This window comes from Neolamprologus multifasciatus, chromosome 4, assembly GCF_963576455.1.
Source record: "Neolamprologus multifasciatus chromosome 4, fNeoMul1.2, whole genome shotgun sequence".
NCBI classification, from domain to species: domain Eukaryota; kingdom Metazoa; phylum Chordata; class Actinopteri; order Cichliformes; family Cichlidae; genus Neolamprologus; species Neolamprologus multifasciatus.
The window spans coordinates 32,177,744-32,203,207 of record NC_140442.1 but is presented as its reverse complement, the minus strand read 5'-3'; the positions used below and the strand labels follow the sequence as shown (position 1 = coordinate 32,203,207).

General features: G+C 44.0%; 1 protein-coding gene across 1 annotated transcript; it reads right to left on the bottom strand.

Annotated features, from left to right (window-relative positions):
* Positions 1 to 7,203: 7,203 nt before the first annotated feature.
* On the bottom strand, positions 7,204 to 22,992 carry gna13b (guanine nucleotide binding protein (G protein), alpha 13b). The gene is made up of 5 exons (XM_085155658.1): positions 22,668 to 22,992; positions 15,396 to 15,625; positions 11,960 to 12,010; positions 10,226 to 10,426; positions 7,204 to 9,321 (listed from the first exon to the last, which is right to left on the bottom strand). The coding sequence occupies exons 1-5, from the start codon at positions 22,948 to 22,950 to the stop codon at positions 8,932 to 8,934; spliced, it is 1,155 nt and encodes a 384-aa protein (XP_085011784.1). The 5' UTR covers positions 22,951 to 22,992; the 3' UTR covers positions 7,204 to 8,931.
* Positions 22,993 to 25,464: the final 2,472 nt, after the last annotated feature.

The following is a 25,464-nucleotide window of genomic DNA, read 5'->3' as shown; positions in this document are numbered from 1 at the left end:
TGGTTGTGGTGGAGCAGGAAGAGGGAGGCATCTGGAGATGGGAAGGGAAGGAAGGGAGGGGCAAGTGACCCCTCCCTGGGGCCAGCTCCCCCGCTGACCCCAGTAGGCACCCCCACACTCTGCAACCCGCCAGGGAAAGGGGGTCCAGGCTCATCCGGACCAGGACCCAGTTTAGCAGCGCCGCCCAGCCTCACAGAGCCCGGGACAGTCCACCCGACCCCACCACAGAGAATTAAGATTGTTTTTATTTTTCCAGTTCATGAGGACTGTTTTCTTGGCTATGCATAGGGCAGTGAAAACCATATGGGCTATATTCTTTTCTGAAGTGACATTATCTAAGCTGCCCAACAAACACACTAAAGGGGAAGTTGGAATGTTACATTTCAGACACTTTGATAAGTCTTCACATATCTCGCGCCAAAACTTCTGAACTGGTGGACAGAACCAAAGAGTGTGGATATAATTGTCCGGTGAGTTGGTTTGGCAGTGTGAGCAGTTGTTGGTAGACGTAAAGCCCATCTTGTTCTACATCTAGCCAAGGTTTGTCTAAGAGGGTATGTTTTAGCCATCCTGAGATAAACTGAAGCCTGTTGGCTAAGAAGTAGTGCTGAAAGTTAGGTAGTTCTAATCCTCCTTTATTCTTGGTCTTTTGTAGTGTTTTTAAGCTTATACGTGGTGGTTTATTTTTCCAAAGGAATTTGGACATGTATGAATCTAGAGATCTGAACCAATCTTGCTGCGGTTTAGTTGGGATCATTGAGAATAAATAATTTAATTTTGGTAAGACCATCATTTTTATAGCGGCAACCCTTCCCATGAGTGATATGGGTAGACATTTCCACCTAGCCAGATCACCTTCTACTTTCTTTAAAAGTGGGATGTGGTTTAATTTAGTTAGATCTGCAAGCTTGGGAGAAACATTAATACCTAAATATTTTATATTTCCCGATTGCAGTGGTGTAGAAGAAGAATTATGGAAGGAGCAATTAATCGGAAGGACTGTAGATTTTGACCAGTTAATTGAGTAATCTGATATTCTTGCAAAAGAGTTTATCAATTCAATCACCCCAGAGATATTGGTTTGTGAATTTTGGAGAAAGAGTAACACATCATCCGCATAAAGGCTGATTTTATGTTCCACGTTCTTGCATTTTATGCCCATAATTGCTGAATTCTGTCTAATTGCTGCTGCTAGTGGTTCAATAAAAATTGCAAACAGTGAAGGGGAGAGTGGGCATTGAGATTTGCGTCTTAGCTCAATCTCAATGAGCTAAGACGCAAACCTGTGGTCCCTGGTGTGTATTTAAGCCTGTTTTATTCCATCACTTGTTGCGATCCCTCAGTGTTGTGTGTCCTGTTTGATCAGTTCCTTATGCTCTAGTACCTCCTTAGTTTACACTTTGTGTATTTTGGCAAGCTCAGCAATAAGCCGTGAGTTTAATTTTGTTCTACATTTAGTAGATTTCCTGAGGCGTCAGATTTCAGCTATGGCTACACTTCTGTCTCCCAAACACACTGAAGCTAAACAGTGCACACCAAAACCACTTACCAACAAACAACTTGTGTCATTGTTGGAAATGTGCTTCTACTGTTGCGCTGCACCATCCATCAGAAGGAGGAATGCTGGCTATAGGATCATCTACCCATGAAGATAAGTGTTGTTCTTCTTGCATGATTGGTGTTACTAACCCAGGAAACACAACCTGAAAACCCTTTGGCCATGTCATGATGGACTTCACTGAACTTAACGCTTCTGAGTTTCCCTGATGGTCAGAGATGCCGCCGTCTCCCACCACCTGTGTGATGTAAAACCCAGTGATTGGGGCTAAACAGCTCAGGAGGAGCAGCTCAAGTACTGTCAAACGCTGGCAGCGACCCTCCTAAGGGCTACTCCTCATGAATACCACGGTCAGAATTGGTGAGAGGGCCAACTGGATCCATGGCAGCTCCTGCAGGAGAATCCCATCACCACCAGCTGTTCCCTACAGAACAGCACCTGATACCTTTGAGTGTGCACTTATGCTGCTCAGGTACTGGTGTACCACAGGTCCCTGAGAATACACGTGCATGAGCCACATCCACACCAGAGATGACATGACTGGCAGGCTTGTCTGACATCAGTCCTCTGATGTGTTTTGTTATTGTTGTCATTCTTATGTGTGCGTGGTTCGACCTGTCTGCTGTGTCCATCCCTACATTGCTTAAAAAAACAAACAAAAAAAACCATGGCAAACTGTTTGTGCACACGTGTGTGACTGAATTCCTTCTTGCAAAAATAAAACTCTCAGAAGATAACCATCAGTTGACTTCTTTTATTTAATGCTCTAAATTTCCTCAACGATTCCTGTTACACGAATGAAGCTCAGCTTTACTTTTACAGCCTGCAGGTGTTTTTGGCTAAGATGAGTTTGTTCACGGCTTCAGGGTTTTGTTTTTTTTTAGCAGGTGACAGTTTTACCTTCTGGGCTACGGGGTAGCTGTAGCTCAGGAGGTGGAGGCATGATACTGACCCCATGTTGCATTGATTGGAGTGTCTTCTTCGGAGGCCGCCAGCTTGAAGCCGACCGGGAGGTCGAGGCACGATGTGCCGGGAAAGCGGTGTTCCTCCCGGCTGTAGTAGGTCTCGACCTTCCGTTAGCTTCAAGATAGTGGGTGTCAGATCTCCGAAAATGTCGGAGCACTTTTGCAAATATGTGATGTCTTGTAAACCGAGCAAGTATCTGACGTTTACACAACTACATTCACGCCTCAAAATATCTTAAAAGTGTATTTTGTGACCCAGAAAGAGTAATATTACAACTAAGTAGCTGCCGCTATTGTTGGAATTCAACTTTTGCGAGATCTCGCAAAAGTTTTGCAAGATCCCGAGTTTGTTTTGCGAGATCTCGCAAAAGTCCGTCTTCATTTTTTTTTCTCCCATGTCCCCTGCGAGGCTCCGTACTTTCTGGGTCACAAAATAAACTTTTAACATGTTTTCAGGCGAGAATGTAGCTGTGTAAACCTCAAATATCTGCTCAGTTCATCAAGACACCACATACTTTCAAAAGCGCTCCGACGTTTTCGGAGACGTCTGTTAGCCACTAGCTCGATAGCTAGCCGGGGGCTAGGCTCACTAGAGCCGTGAGAACACCGGACTCCCGGCAAATCGTTTTCAAACCCACCGCTGTCTTTCACTACTCAGGTTAAACATGATATATAAGTCACTTAGATAACTTAAAATGTTATTGTTTGGCTTTTTTCAGTATTTTATTTGTTCCTGAGTAAATCGGTTTGGCTGAGATTAAAGTTATAGTTTTTACACAGCTGAATAAACATCAAGCAGACAGCTGATTATCAGAAGTGTGAGATGCTCGAGAATTTACTCCGGTGTCCTGTTATATTTTAGATAGCAAGGAGTTTATTAAACTTCACCGAAACAATCTGCAGATTTCATTAAAATTTAATAAACTATCATCTTGTCTTTATTTTTAGTTAGCACCTTAAACACTTAAAGCTGTAAGCTAATGATAGTTATATAAGAGCAGATGCTGCTGGTGCAATAAGCTGTACGTTTTAAGTCCAATGGATGATGATCTGATTAGTCGACTAATCGCAAAAATAATCGGTGACTAGTCCACTATCAGAATAACCGTTTGTGGCAGCCCTAGTTATCACCCATCACTACTCACCAGTCACAAACTATGAGGCCCTGAGCACAAAGAGAAATTTTAGGCTGTGTTTGGTTCAGAATTATTCTAAGGCTGGAATCCTCTTTTAAACCATCACAAGCACCACATCCTGCTTCTTTAAAGCACACTGACTTTAACATGTTAACAGCGACAACAACAGGAGACAGTCGGAAACAAAATAAATGAATTCATTAAAAATAAAACCAGAACTAAACAAAAACATTTCAAAAATGGTTTAAAAACGAGGATTTCTTTCAGGCCAGAGTTAACCTAGAGTGAACACTTTGTGAGATGTTCTTTGCTCAGGAGTCAGCAGGTGGTATCATGGGATGCATGGGAGCCTACAGACTTCTACAGAGACCCCGTCTACCACACAACCTGGTCTAGAAACCTTTAGAAAATTCAGATCCTCACTGAGTTTCCTTTTTAGCCGAGGACTTCGATTTCAGTAAACTCAAAGTGAAATCGACTAAGCTTGGTCTACGTCCTGGAAATCAATCATTGTGGGGCCTTGAGGCAACTGTTGGTGTGATTTGGCGCTATAAAAATAAATCTGAATCTTCACTTCTAATCCTTGTGTTTGATCAGTTTGAATGTGTAGGTCAGCATCCATGCTGATTGGTACGACCAGCAGCAGCTCCTTGTGTTGCGGCTGCAGCAGGTGGAGCTCAGACCCAAACTCAGGTCAGTGCTTAGAAAGTGTTTCCAGGTTAGAGCTGCCACCTGTGACACACTGAGCCAGTTTCACTGCACTCTGTCTCGTGTCTCTGTCGTTAAGGCCAAATTAAACAAATGAACATCAGGGGACAGCTGTAAACCATGCGGCTGCTTGTCAGCCTGCTTTTCTCCTTTTTTACTGTAACTTACCTGTTTGGTTGTAAACATATTTTGTGTCTTTAGATCTTGCCATAAAGACAGTGATCAGGACAAGCACTGCAAATCTAACAATGGTACGTTTCAATTATGTCTAAAGTAAAGCAGCCAAAGCTCCTGGTCTGTCAGTGTGCATCCAGCCTTCACGCTGCCATCTTGTGGCCTCAGTTGGTCATTGTTGGTGCATCATTCTGTCACCTCCCAGCCCATTGTTCCTTCACTGGGCTGGTTTCAGTCATTATGCAATGTCCTGTTTATAAGATTGGGGAAACCTGCAGTCAGCTGAGACTGAAGAAGTCACCTGGATGACGACGAAACATTTCTCCCACAAAACGTTACGTCCAGATGAACAGAATCAACTTTGAGATTTTCTTACCTGGATGATTGAGCATGCATCAAGACATAAGGCAGAATAAGTCAATTTGTTGATCAATTATTAAGTCATGTACTAACAGAGACTTGGAGGAGAGAGACCTAATATTTAATAATCCACATTTCACTGTTTTACTCTTTGGTTCAGATGTGGATATTAGGGGTGCAACGATACACAAAATTCACGGTTCGGTTCGATACTTTGGTGTCACGGTTTGATATTTTTTCGATACAAAAAAAATGTTCATGCTTTTTTAATTTGTCATTTATTAAAATTATAAATGTATATTTTAACTCAAAAGTACAGTTTTTAAATTTAATGTTGCTGAAACAACAAAGTAATAAAAAATTAATCTGATGGAGAAATCACTCATCTTTGGAAAAGAGAGTTTATTACAGAGAAATGTCTCTTTCCAAAATAAAAGCTATACTATACGCTTCTTCTGGGCTATATTCTCAGCAGCATATTAAACATATCAGGTCCCCATAAGGAGAATCATGTGCTAACGGCTGTCTAAATGACTCGGCTAAAGTTTGTAGCATGCGTGCTTGTTGTTTTTGTCTGCTTCCACTTGTCTTTGCACTAGGATGATGTCGGAGTAAATGTGCAGTCATATTCGTTGTGTTCCCACTAGTGCTGTCAGCGTTAATCTGAAATGACCTTAACGCCACAACACGGCAAATCTCTGTTAACGAGCTACCGCGGATCGCCCCGTGTGTGGGGCTGGACGGCCAACACGTTAACGAGCTAACTGAGCTAACACACTAGTTCCCACCAATGTAATTGAGCATTGCTGGCACATCCAACATACTGTTTTACTTTTGTCCATGACGCGCTTACCTTCAGGGTCATACGTCACATGAAGACCAAAATAGTTCCAAACGCCAGATCTGAATGAGGGTGGGGGAGGTTCAATTTGCCATGTTGCAAGGAGAGCTTAGCTTCTGTCTTGCTAGCTTGCGCTGTGCTCAGTGGATCTGCGCTCGAAAGTGCAGCCTAGGCAGAGTAGTCGAGCGCAGATCCACTGAGCGCTCAACACAGACAGCACCGTCAGAAGAAAAGTTGATAAATAAAAATTTTGTATTGTTCGATACGTATGCGTACCGAACCGAAATTCAATTGAATTCAATTTTATTTATATAGCGCCAAATCACAACGCCAAATCACAACAAATGTCGCCTCAAGGCGACATTTGTTGTGATTTGTTAGTGATGTGACAAGAAAGCACTGTATCGAACGGTTCAATATCGATACGAGTATCGTTGCACCCCTAGTGGATACTGTATTGTTCTTTGTGATTTTTTATGTTTAAGTTGTTTGTTGCTGGTTTTTAGTTTGTTTTTTGTCATTTTGGGAGCTGACACAGTCTCAGTGGAGATGGGTTTTTGGGGGGTAGCAGGAGGAGAGAAGCTGCAGAGAGCAAGATGGCAGTAAAGTAAAGAATGGATGCAAACAGGCACAAAGCGATAAATGATGGAGAGAGCTCAGTTTGCTCGGCTTAATGTGTCTTTGTACACATGGCACGTATCCTGATGGAGCACAACTGTCATCAGACTGTGACCTCACAAACACACTCGTGCTTCTGTGTGACAACAATCGCAATCAGGCTGGTGTCAGGGTGCAGGCCTGTCCTGATAACACTTCAACGACCAGCTTCAGTGACACACACACACACACACACACGTAGTTGGTCCTGTTTTTCAGCTTTGTCTTTTTTAACCGTGTTGGAAAACACACAGAGAATAAGTCATGTGACTTCACTGCTCCTTGCCAACACTGTCACAAGAAAGCTGCTGCCAGTCACCGTTTGTGTGTCTGTGACAGAGGAGCTGAGGTCAAACAGTAACAGTTTCATACCTGTACTGAGCTCTGATTTAAAAGACTTGCATGTATCATGATACACACTCATGTGGCCTCCTGTGTTACTGATGCAAAGAGTAACTGTGTCACACACACTTAGATGCTGTTTCACTCGTTTCCCCCTAACAGGAACGAGTCCCACATATGCAGCAAGTGTTCTGGCAGGTGGTTCCACCTGCCAGTGTGACGCAGACGCTGAGCAACGCTGCAAACACAGCGCAGGTGCACTACTGACAATCACTTCAATGGAGCACCATCAGTGAGCTGAACATTGACACGCCCACAAATCAAACTCTGACAACGCCTCATTTAGTGATGCGTCACTCAGTCATTGACAGTGATTATCTATCATCCTGATGGGTCAGTCTCTTCCAAGCCCCGCCCCCCACAGTGTGAAATCTGGCAGCCCACACAGGTTTTTGTCACGTGTTGTATTTGAGGAAACTTTATTTGAGTTGAGTCAACACTGCAGGTGTAGATCTGATAAGACAAAGACAGTTAATGATAGTATTTGTAAATGCACAGCTCTGTGATCACATCAAACCTTTTCAGCCAGTTTCTCAGTTGCCTCGTGTCCCTTTGAAGCTTTGCAGCTCACAGTTACAAAGGTCTGTGCACAACACTTATTAACAGTGATTAACATTAAGTATTCTTTACTTATTCAACATTAGCAATTATCACAATTAGAAAGTACAAAAAAACACCCATGCTGACGCACACAGAATGTTCCCGTTGTTCAAAGTCCACAGTGTGGACCTGCTCACCCCCAAAAAGGCAACAAGACTACTTTTACAGCTGGTTAGCATGGACCAGTGGAGCCAGTTGTTTGCAGGGACACGTACAGGATTGTGGCGTTCGTGTTGTAAAGACACAGGAAGCTGGGAAACAGGAAGCCCCTTAAACAACATAAGACCGTCCAACAGATGCCTGCTTCTGCTTAAAAACCCCAAACCAAAAACACCACGTAGCAAAATAACACTTACCATTATACTGTGTGGAAAGTTAGAGCGGCTGCAACAAGCTTTAGGTCGATGTGAGGGACACATGCGTTAGAATGGACACGTGAACTTTATACAAAACGAGAGCAGCCAGCAGCTGCACAGACTGCAGCAGGAATATGTCCCTGTGGTGAGGGGCGGCCTCACATGAACATCTGATTAAGACAAAAGGCAACATGGCCACCTCATCGCCTGCAGTACAATACGCAACACTTAAGGTGATAATTCTCTCTCTGTACCACTGAAGAAAACCCCGGGGCTCGACCCGCGCTGCAACATCTGCCAAACGTTTGAGAAAAGCCGCTTTACATGTTTCCCTTAGTGTTATCTTTAACCACGGTCAATGAGGCAGCGTCCACAAATCACATGTTAGCATGTGCAAGCACACGGGCATCACTCGCAGTAAAGTAAGGCTGAGGTCGACGGCCAGAGTTTTGCTTCTGAAGTACAACTCCGGCCAGTTTTGTGGCAAATAAAGGGAAACCCGTTTGACTGGTGCAAGGGTAAGGTACACATGTATCAAATCACAGTAGTGGTTTAGAAATGGTGCCCTGAGAAACAGCACCAGTACTGCGGGTCACCCCAAACCCCGACCAGCTTTCAACAAGCGGCGTGTTTGCGTCTGCACGCTTCGTCAGCAGCACCCGACATCTTTGAATAACTGTAACAGTCCAAATGTCAGAGTGTAAACCCCTATGATAGAAAAATGCATAGGTTAACAGTATGTTCATACAATAGAAAACAAAATGATTAGAAAAGTATAAATCCACACCAAGGCACAGTGAAGAGCACGTTTACAACAACACCTTGGTAACAGTCACCCCCTCCTCTCCAGTGTGGGAGCAGGATACTATAAAGGATGCTCAGGAGTGTGGGCGTGGCCTGAGAGAGTGAGGACTACAGGTCAGTTACATGGGTCTACGGGCAGGAAGAACTCAGCCACAGTGGGCTGTTATAAGTTACAGTGAACACGCTTGTTAAGCAAAGAAGCACAGGGGGGAGTGGCCATAGTAGTGGTTGCTTTAATACACAGTCAAGTTCAACAGTGAGGGGCAGAGAAAATCCTGGGTGGGTGAAAGCAGTGACGCTGTCCGCTCCTCCTATGGCTGCCGTTAAGACTGCGAGCCATGTTCCCTTTGCCTCCGCCCTTCACGCTCCCTCACTGCAGCATCAGCTGCTTGAGGTTGTCGTGCAGGATGGTGTCCTTGACATCACGGAACACCAGCCGGATGTTTTCAGTGTTGATGGCTGTGGTGAAGTGGTGGTACAGAGGCTTCAGCTGCTGCGGAGGCTTCTGCTGCTGCTCGCGGCGCTTTTTGCGAAAGCATTCCACCAGGAAGCACTGGACATCTGCCAAACTCATGGGGTCACCAGAGAACTCGGGGAAGTAGTCTTTGATGGACACTTGCTTCACCTTCTCCCCCAGCAGGTCCGTCTTGTTGAGGAACAGGATGATGGAGACGTTGCTGAAGACCCGGTTGTTGACTATGGTCTCAAAGATGTTTAGTGACTCGCTCAGTCGGTTAGTCTGCCGGTCTTCCATCAGCACCTGGATGTGTGAGAACGCAGACATCTGGTATGAAAAGCAGCTCGACTCAACAGTATGGAGCAGAAGTAAAATAGCAGGATTTCAGCGTGCACTGTGACGGAGCCATGCTGAATGGTGGCATCATGGGCATCCATCACTAAGCCTCTAAAACTTCTAGGAAAATCAACTTTGATGTGGTTTTGGAAAGTTGAAGTCTAAAATATCCCACTGTCGCCAAAGTGCTTGCTCATAGGGGGTCATATGATTGTTGGGCTTTTCTCTGTATCTATGAAGCGCCTTGAGGCGACATTTGTTGTGATTTGGCACTATATAAATAAAATTGAATTGAATTGAATTAAAATATGATGTCCTGTTCTCAAACATTTTAATGATGGTAAGCACACCCACCAAATCTGAGCACAGAGTGACTGTGGAGTCCAGCCAGAGCGCTGCAGGTTAGCTCTACAGATGAATCAGTCACTACGTTTGTCCAGCTGTTGGCTCAATCGGTTCCTTCATGCATATCCTACTGGGGCTATTTAACTGCATCACCCTGCATGGAGCTGCTGCTGCCCTGCAAGCTGCTTTGCAACCCCCCTCTCCCAAACGCCTCCATTTATTGTTATACATACTCGTTATGTAATCAGAATCACTGCACACCACTGTTAGACTCAAAGCTGCTTCACTACTGAACAAAAACATCCCTAAATGACATTAACCGAAGTAAACAAAGCAGGATACTTAGTGAAGTTTTCCATGACAAACACCAGCAGACACATTAGAGGGTTCAAGAAGGCTTTCCAATCAATCTGAATTCAGTAAGAAGACAAAGCTAACTGCTGTTAGCTGAATCTTTGTCTTCTTACATGCAGAGTTTTTAGCCAGGTTAGCATACTGAGCAACACTCTGCTTCCACATAACTCACCTGGTCGTACTCAGAGGAGGACACAAGGAAGAGGATGGATGTGACCGACTCAAAACATTCAAACCAGCGCCGTCTCTCAGAGCGCTGCCCACCCACGTCCACCATTTTGAAAGGCACATTCTTAATCTCAAAATCATACTCGTGGATGCCCTTGGTGGGTTTTCTGGCCAGAAGGATGTCCTGCTGGCTGGGAAGGTAGTCCTGCAAGCAGATAAGTGTTGCAGTGTTATATGCTTTTGTCAAGATTTACACCAAAACGTTTAAATTCACTGTTAAAGGTGCACTGATCTACTTAAGAGTTACTTAAAAAACACAACAAACAAAACAAACAACTGTTTTTAAAAGAAACTCACAGAGATCAGCTACCAAAAGAAAAGATGACCTCCATCCCAATGTGCCAATCCTACAGTCCTAAGGCACTGGCTTTAAATTCCATGCATTGCTGTAGAGGCGCATCAACCAGGACAAACCACAGCATGCAGAGCCCTGCAGAGCTCTGCAGAGCCATGCAGAGCCATGCAAAGCCCTGCAGAGCCCTGCATGGCCCTGCAGAGCCCTGCAGAGCCCCTGCAGAGCCCTGCAGAGCCCCTGCAGAGCCCCTGCAGAGCCCCTGCAGAGCCTGCCCAGCAGTGAGGTTTGATTAGAGTGAACTCAATCCCTACTGATGGACAAATCACCCCCCATCCCCAGACTGTTGTTGCCCTGTGACATGCCAATAGGACTGAGGAGCTCCTCAAAGTACTCGCACCACTGTCCACACCCTCAGCGTCTCCCTTCAAAGTCGTTTGACGTTTCACTGTCAGACACAAAAGGCTGCTCTGTGGTCCTTAAAGAACTTTTAGTTTTATTTATGCTCTTTATCTAAAGAGTACTTTTGATCTTTACACGGCTCTGAATTGCAGGAATATCCAAAGAAAGTGGCTAAATAAACACACTAATGCCACACACCGAACCAGACCTGGAAAAATGGATGGATGGGTGGGTGGAGGGATGGGTGGGTGGATCGATGGATGGATGGATGAGGGATGGATGGGTGAAGGGAGGGATGGATGGATGGATGGGTGGGTGGGTGGAGGGATGGGTGGGTGGATCGATGGATCGATGGATGAGGGATGGATGGGTGAAGGGAGGGATGGGTGGAGGGATGGGTGGAGGGATGGATGGGTGGAGGGAGGGAGGGATGGATGGATGGGTGGGTGGATCGATGGATCGATGGATGAGGGAGGGATGGGTGAAGGGAGGGAGGGATGGGTGAAGGGAGGGAGGGATGGAGGGATGGATGGATGGATGGGTGGGTTGGTGGATGGGTGGATGGATGGGTGGGTTGGTGGATGGGTGGATGGATGGGTGGGTTGGTGGATGGGTGGATGGAGGGATGGGTGGATGGATGGATGTTTGGGTGGGTGGATGGATGATCTAGTTTCTGGAAAGCCCAGTTCAGTTTCAGTGCCAGGCCTCGTGAACTGAGCTAAAACATCTCAAAGAGTAACTCATTGTCCAGTGAAACAGCTGAAAAACAAACTCATTCGTCTCTCAGAAAGTCACAGCTGGATAGTTTGAAACTGCTGAGTTAAGCTCTTAGCAGTTTTCAGTTTTTGGCTAAAATCGTCCACATGTCTGAGACTTTGTCCCTAAATGTGTAAAATAACACACTTGTTGTACCAGTGACAGTGCTTTTTCAGTTAAAGTTGTGTTACTACACTTTTATTCTGTTAGTGTGTGTTTGGGACTTACCGACTGTCCGAGCTTTTCCAAATTGTCCAGGAAATACTTGACCGACTCCCCCTGAAAGAGAAAGAGAGGAGATCCATGTCAGACGTGACACATGAGACCCTCCTCTGCATGGGAGGTCGTCGCATTAATGTCATTTACTTAATGGGATACCACCCATCCTTTTTCTTTTAGAAAAATATGTTTAGCTGCTTTTAGATTCTGATGCATCCACAACACAATCCTACAAGGTTTTTAGAGCCAAGCTTGTGGATTATGGTGACGAATGGTTCCAGCCCTTATGTCACAGCTAAACATGTCAGAGAACGAGCAACTGCAAATTTTTATTGAACAAAAATGTTTTTGTTTTATGCTTAAACAGCAGCTTGAGCGGCTGAACAGTAGAAACTGTCCATGTAATGGGACTGCCTGGGAGCCAAACAGTACCTGTATGACCCAGTTCAGCCAGTGATGCTAAACCCAAACCATCACAGCTTTGTTGGTGTCTACCAAGCCCTGTTGTATCCTGCAGGTACGCAGCACTCAGACTGCATCTTTGTAGGTTTCCTCTCTCATTACTGTCTCAAGCCATGGATCCATATTACTAAGCACTGGAGTAGGGCTGGGCCATATTATACCGTTCACGGTAATACTGGTATAATTTTGGGCAACAATAAGAAAATAAAATATCACAATAGAATGTGGGTAAAACGCGCATGCCTAGTGCCTTTGTTTTCATACGCACATGGCGGAAAAACCATGGCGGCGACGGAGAATGAGAAGAGCGAAAGCGGATCGTTGAGTGAAACGATGGACCTGAACTGGTTTGTAAAAATGCTGCAACTTCAGTGGTGTGGAACTGGTTTGGTGTTTGTCCGTCAGATACACAACAAAGCACTGTTTTTTTGTAGAACATGCAAGCGGGCCATCGTTTGTCTGTATTTGTCGCACTACGGTGCTCGTAAATCTGGGAGTAATCTGGGTCCAAACTCCGCTTCAGGTCCCAAAGTCAAACGAACACTGAGAGTTAAAAACTGTCTAAATTCTTTCATCTTTAATAAAATCATCAGCGTTGCTGCTTTACCAGGTGTAACAATTAAGTTTAACATCCAGACATCCATGAAAACAGAATTTGTTACATTTAACAGAGTTAGCAGGAAGTTAGCAGGAGGTTAGCAGGAGGTTAGCAGGACGTTAGCAGGACGTTAGCTCGCTAGCTTCCACCTAAACACGATATAGCATGTTCTGACAGAGAGATTTCAGAAACATTCAAACGTACAGCTCTGCTGTCACTTCCAACATAAACAAAGACAGAAAACTAAACAGCAGGGACGTTTGTAGGGTTACTGAAGTTGGGCTAGCTGGTATATAATGATGTGCTACGTGATTGCTAGCAACACAGCTATGTTAGCATAACATTTAGCACAGTGAAGCTGCAGGATTTAAGCTAACACTTTTCCACTCGATAAAAGTTAACGTGAGGGTTCCTGATGGTTAGAGACAAATACAGTCGCATGGCAGGATGCTGTAAACGGACCAAACTTCAGTCAGGAGAACAACTGAGATAATCCATCCACAATACGAGGTTAGTCATTCATATACTGCAACAACATAGGAACAGAGCAGCTGTGATAGAATACAGCATTAATGAATCAATGGTACAGAAGTGGAGGAAGCAAGAAGAATGAGTTAAGTTTGACTTATCTGACTGTTTATAATCCCGTGCAGCTTATGTTCCAAAAAATACGTATTTGACTTTTTTATTTTGCACACTGCAGTTTAATGTTGCAAAGCAGCTCTTTTTAACTTCAGTGGATATTATACATTTGTGTTACAATCACTGTTGTGAAAGCAAGTTTTATTGTGGCAGAGGAGCCAAATCAGCCCGGCACCACTCTGAAAAGATGCAGGATGAAGCTGTGCGACGTCTTGTGTCCAGACAAAACGCAGAGTTTGGCAAATGTGAGCCTGAGCAGAAATACGATTGCTGATCGTGTTTGTGAGATGACCACTGATTTAAGAACACAGTTGTGTGAAAGAAGCAAAAACTTTATTGCATCTTGCTGTGGATGAAAGTACAGACATGATGGACACTGCACAGCTGACCATCTTCATCCGTGGAGAGGAAATACTGGACATTAAATCGATGCAACGACAGGAAAAGACATTTTTTAAAACGCATGTCAAAGTGTAACGACGTGAAACTGTCCTGGGACAAACTTGTTGGACCTACAACAGATGGAGCTCCGGTGCTGTGCGGTGAAAAAAGCGGACTAGTCAGCAGGATGCGAGTAAAGATGCAGGAGAACTGTACCGGTGAGTTAACATCACTGCATCACACACCAGGAAAGGCTGTGTGGTAAAGTCCTAAAAATGGAGCATGTTGATCACCGTGACGCAGACCGTAAATTTATCTGAGCTAAACGTTTAAATCACGTCAGTTTCAGTCTTTATGAGGGAAATAGATTCAGAGTTTGCCGACATTCCTCATCACACAGAGGTCCGCTGGCTGAGTCGGGGAAAGTTCTCAACAGAGTTTCTGAGCTCATCAAGGAAACCTGTCAGTTCATGGACATGTTTGATGCTGTGAAGGCGTTTCACGTGAAGCTGTCACAAATGCACCAGTGCAGCCTGCCTCACTTTCCTGTTGCAGTCATGTTGAACCAAGTCAGCTTTGCTGAGCTGCAGCTGTGCAGATTCAGGTGGAGCTGCAGTGTAATGATACACTCAGGGAAAGTACGACACTGAACGCACAGTTTATTAGCTCCACCCCTGCAGCAACGCCCAGCTCTGCCTACATGCAGCTCCAACCTTGTGTTTGCTTTCTTTATTTTTCTGGGGTTTTGGCAGCATGTTCATATTTCTAACTTGTGTAAGTTTGACAGAATATTTAAAGTTAAAGTTTATTTTTTTAAGTTTATTTAATCTGGAATAATATTTCTGTCTGTTTTTATTCATATTTATGTTTAAAAAACATTGTTTTAGTGTTCAATAAATGTTTATCTTGAGTTTTGGCCCCCTGCTGTCACCTTCAGCTACAGTGGTAGCTGAAGGTGACCACAGTGGTCACCACAGTGGTCACTACAGTGGACAGCTGTTCATAGGCTGCTTGTTGTGTTTGTGTCAGTGTTGATGGTGTACCTGCACATAAACCATTACACTCTGACGTGTCGCTCCACACTCTGCCACCCACTGGTCCATTAATGTTACTACAGATGTATGACCTGTATCATTGTAGTTATTGTTATTTAACCCTTTCATGCATGAATTATGACGACCTCAATTTTTATTCATCTTTTCATGACTGAAGATGGATAAAAAGAATAAAATCCAGACTGAGGTTGTCAGAGTTCCTGCTTGACAGGGTTAAATAATGATTTCATCTGAGGGTTTGGTGAGAATACCAGTTAAGGTTTTTTTGTCACCTGACAGCCGACTGGACTTGAGCAGGTTCACTCACCAGCTGGAACTCCCTGCGCCGGTCGTAGGCATTCTGGATGCCCTGGTCCGCCCACAGGGCCTTGATTGATGGCAGGTAGTGCTGAAAAACTTTGGGCTCCACCATGCCGTGACCGTGAGCCATCGCCGACCGAGTGTCAAATGCCATCATAGTGTTTCCATGCCGCTGGTTGGACGGGTTACCCCACGGGATGTGCAGTTTCTCTCTAGCATCCACCAACACTCGAATGCCTGCAGACAGAGACAAACACACATGAGCGATGTGTGTGCTGGGCCAGAGCAAACATCTCTGTGGGCTCCAAGTTACAGCTGATGATGATGATCATGACTCACTCATCTGAAAACACCGCACCTATATCACAAAGACAAACATGTAAATGTATTTGTACACTTCATGACACATGAACGCAGGGAGTCATAAAGACAGGATGTTACTGTCTCTTTATAACATCTCATGGTCTGTGAGATTACAACGAGCAACATCTGCAAAGTTACACAGAAATCAGGGAGCTCACAGCTGCCAGTGATCGTATGAGAAAAGCATCTGGAACCAACCATGACACAGGTGCTGGGGAGGAAACCAGCAGCTCTGTGTAATAACCCCACATTACTGACATAAGATCAACTCTTAGACCTTTGTTTGAAAAACAAGACCAAAGCAGCAGAGGGGGAATTGAGGCTACGTCCACACGTACACGGGTATTTTTGAAAACGGAGATTTTCCGTTTTCGTTTTAAAAAATAATCCCGTCCACACGTAAAGGCAGAAATGAAGGAAAACGCTGCTAGGAACACGCCAAAGCAGCAGGTGGCGCTATATTCCTAACCGTGCAGAAATGTTGGCCAATCAGAAGTCTAGAAGCCTCGGTGGGAAAAAGTAAACAAAGCTGGGGCATAGAAGCAGAACCGAGTCGTATGTGTGGAGGGACAGTAACTGTGTGTGTATATGTAAGCATTTAAACACTGCAGAGAGAACAAGTAACAGTAACAGTATTGTAGAAATTAATTTCACCGAAACAATAACGTGGCGCACAGTGTGACGTCAAAAAAGGCGCACACCTTTGACGCTGCGTTTTCTGCGTTTTTCTCGTCCACACGTAAATGCAAAAACAGAGTTTTCAAAGATCTCTGTTTTCAGTGACCGAAACGGCGTTTACATGTGGACGAAAGGTGCAAACGCATAGAAAAATCTGCGTGTTCAAAAATACATGTGGACGTAGCCTCAGACGCTACCAACATGTGTCTGCATTTACAAAGTTACACAACAACAACAACAACACAGCAGCAGTCCTACATATCCTCCTGTTTTCCTCATTTGATGAGTCAGGAACACCACTCCCTGTGCAGGCCCACACATGTCTGTGCTGCCAGTGTGCAACATGAAAGCGTAGCGAGGCCGACGCCGTCTATGTGGAATCAGACAATGACGATGATAAACCTGATTGGTGCAGCTATCAGCGCTCTGACCATCGCTGAGCTGATTATTACTAATACACTGTGATGCTTTGGTAACCGTGGTTTCAGAAGCTGCCCTGACGATGAAGCACGTTTCTGTATTTGGAGAGATGAATAAGATCAGAGGAAGTTACACTGTTTAAGCTTCTGCATTACTGAGCTCCACGTCTTTATTATATCATTGTTCTGTTTTATTCTTCCGTACGTTTGTGTGCTTAACTACTTCTGCAAATCAGGACGCTGCTCTTACTTTCATTTTTGTAACTTTGGAGGGTTTTTCTTCAAACGAGGAGAGAAACTCCTCTTCAAACCTCCAAAGACTTGGAGCAAGAGGAGAACTGAAAACCGCTCCTCGAACTATTAAGGTGTTATCTTTATATAATATCTTTAATGTTTTCAAACAGTGATAGTTTAAGTTCAATGAAGAGTTTTGAGGGTGGACGATGATCTGACACAAACACTCTCTCTCTTTCACAGCTGCATACATGTAAACATATATGCAGCTGTGGCTGTGCTCAGTAAGAAGACGAGCTTTATACAAACACAGTGAAGCACACGATGTAAACGAGGACACCGTCTGCATCCTCACAACGTCAGCTGCTCTCTGCTCTGGGACAGTTTCAGTGGTGCAGACACGTGTGGTCGTGCTCACACGGTCACAGGTTTCTCAGTGGGACCCACACTGTGTTTGTATCTTAGCAGGGATTTCCTGCCCAGGGATCACACACAGGCTGCTGCTGATTGGTCGATTCAAATTCAGCACCTTCAGCCCAATGACCGCAGACTGCTCGCCGGGCATAGAAACACAGAGGTGCACGTGTGTGTCAGAGGAGTGTTTACACCAATCAGAAAGCCTTTCACGATGAACTGTGTGTTTGCAGATCAGCTTTGACATGCAGCAATATTTGTGTCTTATTCTGGTGGTTTTATAGTAACAGGCGTCATTACCTCGTCCCTGAGTTTCTGATGTCAGGCTGACACATCGGGCTTTTTGTTGGTTTCTCTTTTTCTGATCTCATTTACATTTTGAACTTTAACATCCAGACTGTGTGACAGCGAGCCACTGTCCCTTTGGCCTTTCTGACTTCCTCCTCAGACGTGATTGATTCATGTATTTAACATCGTCACTACTTTCTACACTTCAGCTCAACAGTCTGCATGCAGCATGCACGAGCCTGGGGTTCATATGTAAGGTGGTAACAACAAGATCAGCAAGTACGCACGTTTCATATATCTGACTGTGATTCTGCACAAGCACACGGGCAGGAACATCTGTAGGTAGGATATGATGACTAGGGCCAAACTATGGACTGGGTATGTGCTACAAACGAAATGATTTGAAAACGATCGACCTATAGAGGACTAAATTCAAACACACCCAAACATGGCCTCCATGTGCTACAAAAGACATGATCGGGGCATCACTCAAGTCATCCTGGTGCCGTTAAATGGCCTGAAACATATTTCTATAAGGTCTAGGTGAGCGAGGGGTAGTCAACGGTATCAACTGCACCAGGAACTGCCTGATACTCCTGCCACGTGAAACTGCTGCACACAAGGAGGACCCACTGTACCAGCGTAGCTAACCGACAAAGGCTCCCATGATGCCATCCCGATACCAGTCAGGCTGTTGTTGCCTGGGCTGCATGTGCCTCCCTACAACATCACTAACCAACACCAGACCAGTCACGCTTAATGATGTTTCACACCTTTCCACATCTGTCACACGCGCTCAGGCTGAACCTGCTGTTGTTATTATGTGAGAAGCACCAGTGGTGCAGCTGCCACCTTCATTATTCTATGGCAAATACCAGTCGGGCTCCAGTCACACCAGTGGGCTGCACCTGGGTGGAGTTCTCTTTTCTCCTCGTCTCTCCTCATGTCGTGTATTTCCATTGTTCCACCTCTCCGACCTGTCTACCCATGTGATATTTGTGTCATGTATGATCGGAAGGTTAAATTGGCGCTGGTTAGGCCGGCAGCCTTAACGCTTTATTGATCCAAAAGGATCGATATAGTACAATCAATCAATAAACAGTCATTTTGCTTCCTGTCTTGTGTGCTGACGCTGCCTGAACTCTGTCCACGGTCCAAGTCCACCACAGGTACTGTGAAAAGAAAGAAAATGAGCTGCTGCACCTAAAATCTTTGAATGTTACACTTTATGTGACAGACATTCAGCATGTAAGTCACATGTGCTGAACCATTATTAGCAGACTGAACATCTCTGGACCAGTAAACACTCACATGTGCATTAAGTTAGGGGCCATAAGCTCACTCTAATGAACTGTATGGCACACTGACCTGAACGTCATTGTGACGTTGTGCTAATGCTACCTGTTCCCCTCTGTGGGCCAGATTTCCTTGGTGAGATACTAACACCAAGTTGTTGTCCGATGCATCAGCTGGACAGTGGAGATGTCAGACAGAAAGCACTGTGTGAATGAAACAGGCTGTGTGAAGCCCTGTGGGTAACGTCCATTTAGCACAATGTGTGCTCTGGGTGCTCCGGTCCATACAAAGATGAAATCTGACACGTGGTGGTCAGAACGGGAACCATGAAAGCAGCAGCACTGCAGACAGAGGGCACACCAAAGTCAAGCAGTTTGTTTTTAAAAGGATTGTTACTGAACTGTTTAATTCTCCTCATCTGTTACTAACAAAGGCCAACGCAGGACCCAAGCAGCCCAAGTCTATCTACTCAGTTTATTATTATTCAGCTTTTTGGGACTTTAACATACTTGTGAAATTTTGCACATGGGTGAGACCCGGTGAAAATTATTTTACTGGCTTTGAACATTGGTGATTTAGAGCAGCACCACAGCAAACGTTGGTCGTTCGCCAGGAAATTTTAATTTGCCATCATTCACACACAGACTGTCCAATCCTGACCAACCTTCTCACGTGTGATGAGTCGACACCCCTGAACACATTTCAACTGCCATATTTGACAGTGGTCACAGCAGCACCCAGTGGGGACAGGAAATGTCATGTTTTACACTCTGGGCTACAGTTTGAAGACGGGTGATGTCAGCAACCTCAACTTTATCCAGGAAAGCCTTCAGAGGTCAGGTCTTAGGTCACATTCAAAGCTGACTCTTCATCCGAGGCCATGACGCTGGCAGCATGGAATCAGAAGGGGATTTGAGGGGCTTACAAAACCTGATTATGCCTGGCACACACCTATGTGATGAAGCAATTTATGTTTTATAGTCGCTGTCGTGGAATATTGCACAGTAGGGCTGCCACAAACGATTATTCTGATAGTCGACTAATCAGATCATCATCCATTGGACGTAAAACTACAGCTTATTGCACCAGCAGCATCTGCTCTTATATAACTATCATTAGCTTACAGCTTTAAGTGTTTAAGGTATGTGCTAACTAACAATAAAGACAAGATGATAGTTTATTACATTTAAATGAAATTTGCAGATTGTTTCGGTGAAGTTTAATAAACTCCTTGCTATCTAAAATATAACAGGACACCGGAGTAAATTCTCGAGCATCTCACACTTCTGATAATCAGCTGTCTGCTTGACGTTTATTCAGCTGTGTAAAAACTATAACTTTAATCTCAGCCAAACCAATTTACTCAGGAACAAATAAAATACTAAAAAAGCCAAACAATAACATTTTTAAGTTATCTAAGTGACTTATATATCATGTTTAACCCGAGTAGTGAAAGACGGCGGTGGGTTTGAAGACCATTTGCGGGAGTCCGGTGTTCTCACGGCTCTAGTGAGCCTAGCCCCCGGCTAGCTATCGAGTTAGTGGGTAACAGACGTCTCCGAAAATGCGCTATGAATTCTGGGACACAGCTTCTTCTTCTTCGGGGTTTAACGGCAGCTGGCATCCTTGTACATGCAGTGCTGCCATCTTCTGTTTCAGTCCATTATTACACTCTTAAATCCTACTACTTATTCCTGCGTCTTTTGTGATCTTACAAAGCTTCAAACGACGCGTCGACTATTAAATCAGTCGTCGATGATTTTGATAGTCGACGTAATCGTGACTAGTCGACTAATCGTGGCAGCCCTACTGCACACTGTCTCCAAGCACCACCTAAAAAATTTCAAAAAGCAGCCGCTGCACTACGTTTCATCTATGAGTCTGACATTAACTCAATGTATAGTTTTGGTGATATTTTCAGATCTTGTATTTTTAGGAACTCCTCTGAGGGATTTGGTCAGATCAGTTATCTTCATTCAGTGTAAAGACAGCGGTGACGTTAAATTGCAAAGCGAGTTTTTGTGAAATTGTGTAATCGTGGTGGGATTGACAAATTCGATATTGATATTTCGCCATCCAGGATGAAATTGCTCCTCTCTGTAATAAGAAAGTTGCTCTAAGAAATCTAAAGGAATCGCTCCCAAACTTCATGGTGAGAGTCCCACCCTGAAAAGATTTATATGCCATCTGTCAGCAATTGTTAGAGTGACACCCGGTAGAAAGAGGAAATGTGCTGCAGGTCATAAGAATCCTTCAATCTTGATGAAACGTTAAGGAAGTAGGACGGTATCATTCTTTAAAGTAGTTAATGCTGTTTTTTTCTGGAAAAACCCTGAAATCAACGTATGATCTGTATCAACGTGAAACACGTGTGAAACCACAGGTTTGGAGCACTCGGAGCTCCAGTGCCTGCAACTGTGTCTCAAGTTTGACAAGTTTAAAGACGTCACTGAATAAAACTAGAAAACCTCCTCCTGTACGGGGCAGAATTATGTCAGCTCAGCTAACGGTAACCTATTAGATGATTTAAAGTATGGTGCTGTGATGAGCATAGCGTCACAGCAGAGACCTGCCTCACTCTACCAGGTGCCTTTGACTATTGTTTGCTGTGTAACTGTCGGTCACAGTTTGCTGTGCTTCTCCACAAACAGCTGGTTTTTCCTTTCCTGTTGCAGGTTGTGAGATTTCAGTTATTCAACAATGTTTAAAGAGACATGAACGGTCCTTTATAGCATAGATTAGTTTTATCTAATATGTTTTAATTTATTCATCAATTATCTATAGAAAGTCCCAACTTTTGCATCTGTAAACTGCTGACTACTTTGGCCAACAAGTAGAATCTGGACATAGGTTTACTTCAATATTTGATTGCAAAAAAATTAATTAATATTTATATTCAAATTCAACAACAAAAACAAACGTCCATTTTCACTTATAAAATGTCATAAATATGATTAATCTGCGACTAGAAATATGTGTTAAGACCAGTTGAAATGTTGGCAAACATCCCCGGAAAGCATGAAAACCAGTTAAGCTGGAACAAAACGGCAACGCTCGCAAGGGTGGCCCTGCAACTTTCATGACAAACCACACAAGGCAACACTTCCCATAATACAGCATGCTCGCGTCTGCTCTTTTGTCGCAAAGCAATGAGAAACTGGTGTGGTTCGCAAAAAGACAGCGCTACAGAGCGATTATGTAACACTTAGACGCTTAAAGGTAATAAACAACACACCCAGTGCACTCTAAACAAACTGGTTCCCTTTTCCTCAACTTTGTCCATAAAGACGAACCAGTCTGCATGTTTTTGACTGAACAAGAGAGCAGAAATCATGTGTGAATATCGGCGAAGCTTTTACTAATCACAGACGATAAAGTGCTGCATTCAGATCCACCGTGCAAACACAAGCAGCGGAGCGTTTCTTGGTGACTCAACAAGCTAACCAGACTAGCTTGGTCGAACACAGAAAATCGGCTGAACAGAAGCTAGCAACTTCCCACTGGCTGCTCCTACAGCCCGATCTCTACAAACGTCGGAACAAACCTGTTTCAATATGTGAAAAGCAGTCGGTATAAAGTCGGCTTACCTTTAATAACATTACTAAAAATCGTAGCCCTGAATTCTTCTTTGGCCTTCTGATCGAAGTCCTGCCCATGAATAATACGCATTTGCTTGAGGAAGGTGGACTTGCCGCTTTCTCCCGCCCCGAGCAATAAGATCTTTACTAGCCTTTTAACATAAGTCTTGTCTCGGTGAATACACTTATCTATCTCTTTGGATTTCCGCAGCTGCTCTGCCTCGCCGCTTGTAAGGAGGCAGTTGGGGAAAAATGCAGATAAAACGGAGCGGGATGGCAGGAAATCCGCCATCTTTGAAACAACTACATCGATACAGAGGGTGGATGGGAGGGCTGAGTCCAGTGCTGCGTTCACGGTCCGTAGGAATCCTCCGAACGACGTTTCGCTTGTGTGTTTCAGCTGTCACAACACAGTCCATATCGTGACACTCAATTCTGATTTAAAATGGACGTTTTCAGCAAACGATGCCCTTATTCATCATTTAGCCTGGAGAAATAGTTTGTTGCTTTATAAGAAAGCCCTCCGCAAAGCCAGAACATCTTACTATTCGTCACTGATTGAAGAAAATAAGAACAACCCCAGGTTTCTCTTCAGCACTGTAGCCAGGCTGACAAAAAGTCAGAGCTCTTTTGAGCCAACCATCCCTTTAACGTTAACTAGTAATGACTTCATGAACTTCTTCACAAATAAAATTTTTATCATTAGAGAAAAAATTACCAATAATCATCCCACAGATGTAATATTATCTACAGCTACTCTTAGTACCATTGATGTTAAGTTAGACTCTTTTTCTCCAATTGATCTTTCTGAGTTAACTTCAATAATTACTTCCTCCAAACCATCAACGTGTCTTTTAGACCCCATTCCTACAAAACTGCTCAAAGAAGTCCTGCCATTGATTAATTCTTCGATCTTAAATATGATCAACCTATCTCTAATAATCGGCTATGTACCACAGGCCTTCAAGCTGGCTGTAGTTAAACCTTTACTCAAAAAGCATCTCTAGACCCAGCAGTCTTAGCTAATTATAGGCCAATCTCCAATCTTCCTTTCATATCAAAAATCCTTGAAAGAGTAGTTGTCAAACAGCTAACAGATCATCTGCAGAGGAATGGCTTATTTGAAGAGTTTCAGTCAGGTTTCAGAGCTCATCACAGCACAGAAACAGCTTTAGTGAAGGTTACAAATGATCTTCTTATGGCCTCTGACAGTGGACTCATCTCTGTGCTTGTCCTTCTTGACCTTAGTGCAGCGTTCGATACTGTCGACCATAATGTCCTATTAGAGCGATTAGAACATGCTGTAGGTATTACAGGTACTGTGCTGCAGTGGTTTGTATCATATCTATCTAATAGACTCCAGTTTGTGCATGTAAATGGAGAGTCCTCTTCACACACTGAGGTTAATTATGGAGTTACACAGGGTTCAGTGCTAGGACCAATTCTGTTTACATTATACATGCTTCCCCTAGGCAGCATCATTAGAAGACATAGCATACATTTACACTGCTATGCAGATGACACACAGCTCTATCTGTCCATGAAGCCAGATAACACACACCAATGAGTTAAACTGCAGGAATGTCTTAAAGACATAAAGACCTGGATGGCCACTAACTTTCTGCTTCTTAATTCAGATCAAACTGAGGTCATTGTACTCGGCGCTGAAAAGCTTAGAAATATGGTATCTAAGCAGATTCTTACTCTGGATGGCATTACCTTGGCCTCCAGTAACACTGTGAGGAACCTTGGAGTCATTTTTGACCAGGACATGTCCTTCAACGCACATATTAAACAAATATGTAAGACTGCTTTCTTCCATTTGCGCAACATCTCTAAAATTAGAAATATCCTGTCTCAGAGTGACGCTGAAAAACTAGTTCATGCATTTATTACTTCCAGGCTGGACTACTGCAATTCATTATTATCAGGAAGTCCTAAAAACTCCCTGAAAAGCCTTCAGCTAATCCAAAATGCTGCAGCAAGAGTCCTGACAGGGACTAGAAAGAGAGAGCAGATTTCTCCTGTTTTGGCTTCCTGTTAAATCCAGAATTCAAAATCCTGCTCCTCACATACAAGGACTTAAATAATCAGGCCCCATCTTATCTTAATGACCTTGTAGTACCATATCACCCTATTAGAGCACTTCGCTCTCGCTCTGCAGGCCTACTTGTTGTTCCTAGAGTATTTAAAAGTAGAATGGGAGGCAGAGCCTTCAGTTTTCAGGCCCCTCTTCTGTGGAACCAGCTTCCAGTTTGGATTCGGGAGACAGACACTATCTCTACTTTCAAGATTAGGCTTCAAACTTTCCTTTTTGCTAAAGCATATAGTTAGGGCTGGACCAGGTGACCCTGAATCCTCCCTTAGTTATGCTGCAATAGATGTAGGCTGCCGGGGGATTCCCATGATGCATTGAGTTTTTCCTTTCCAGTCACCTTTCTCACTCACTATGTGTTAACAGACCTCTCTGCATTGAATCATATCTGTTATTAATCTCTTTCTCTCTTCCACAGCATGTCTTTATCCTGTCTTCCTTCTCTCACCCCAACCAATCACAGCAGATGGCCCCGCCCCTCCCTGAGCCTGGTTCTGCCGGAGGTTTCTTCCTGTTAAAAGGGAGTTTTTCCTTCCCACTGTCGCCAAAGTGCTTGTTCATAGGGGGTCATATGATTGTTGGGTTTTTCTCTGTATCTATGAAGTGCCTTGAGGCGACTTTTGTTGTGATTTGGCGCTATATAAATAAAATTGAAATGAATTGAATTGAATTCATGGAGACTAATTTACAACACAGCGCAAAAATCTTGAA

Coding starts and splice junctions, on each gene's coding strand:
- gna13b (XM_085155658.1), bottom strand. CDS start 22,950: ATGGCGGATTTCCTGCCATCCCGCTCCGTTTTATCTGCATTTTTCCCC. Junction 10,427..11,959: donor TGGAAAAGCTCGGACAGTCG/GTAAGTCCCAAA, acceptor ATCTGCTTGCAG/GACTACCTTCCCAGCCAGCA. Junction 9,322..10,225: donor CCTCCTCTGAGTACGACCAG/GTGAGTTATGTG, acceptor TCACACATCCAG/GTGCTGATGGAAGACCGGCA.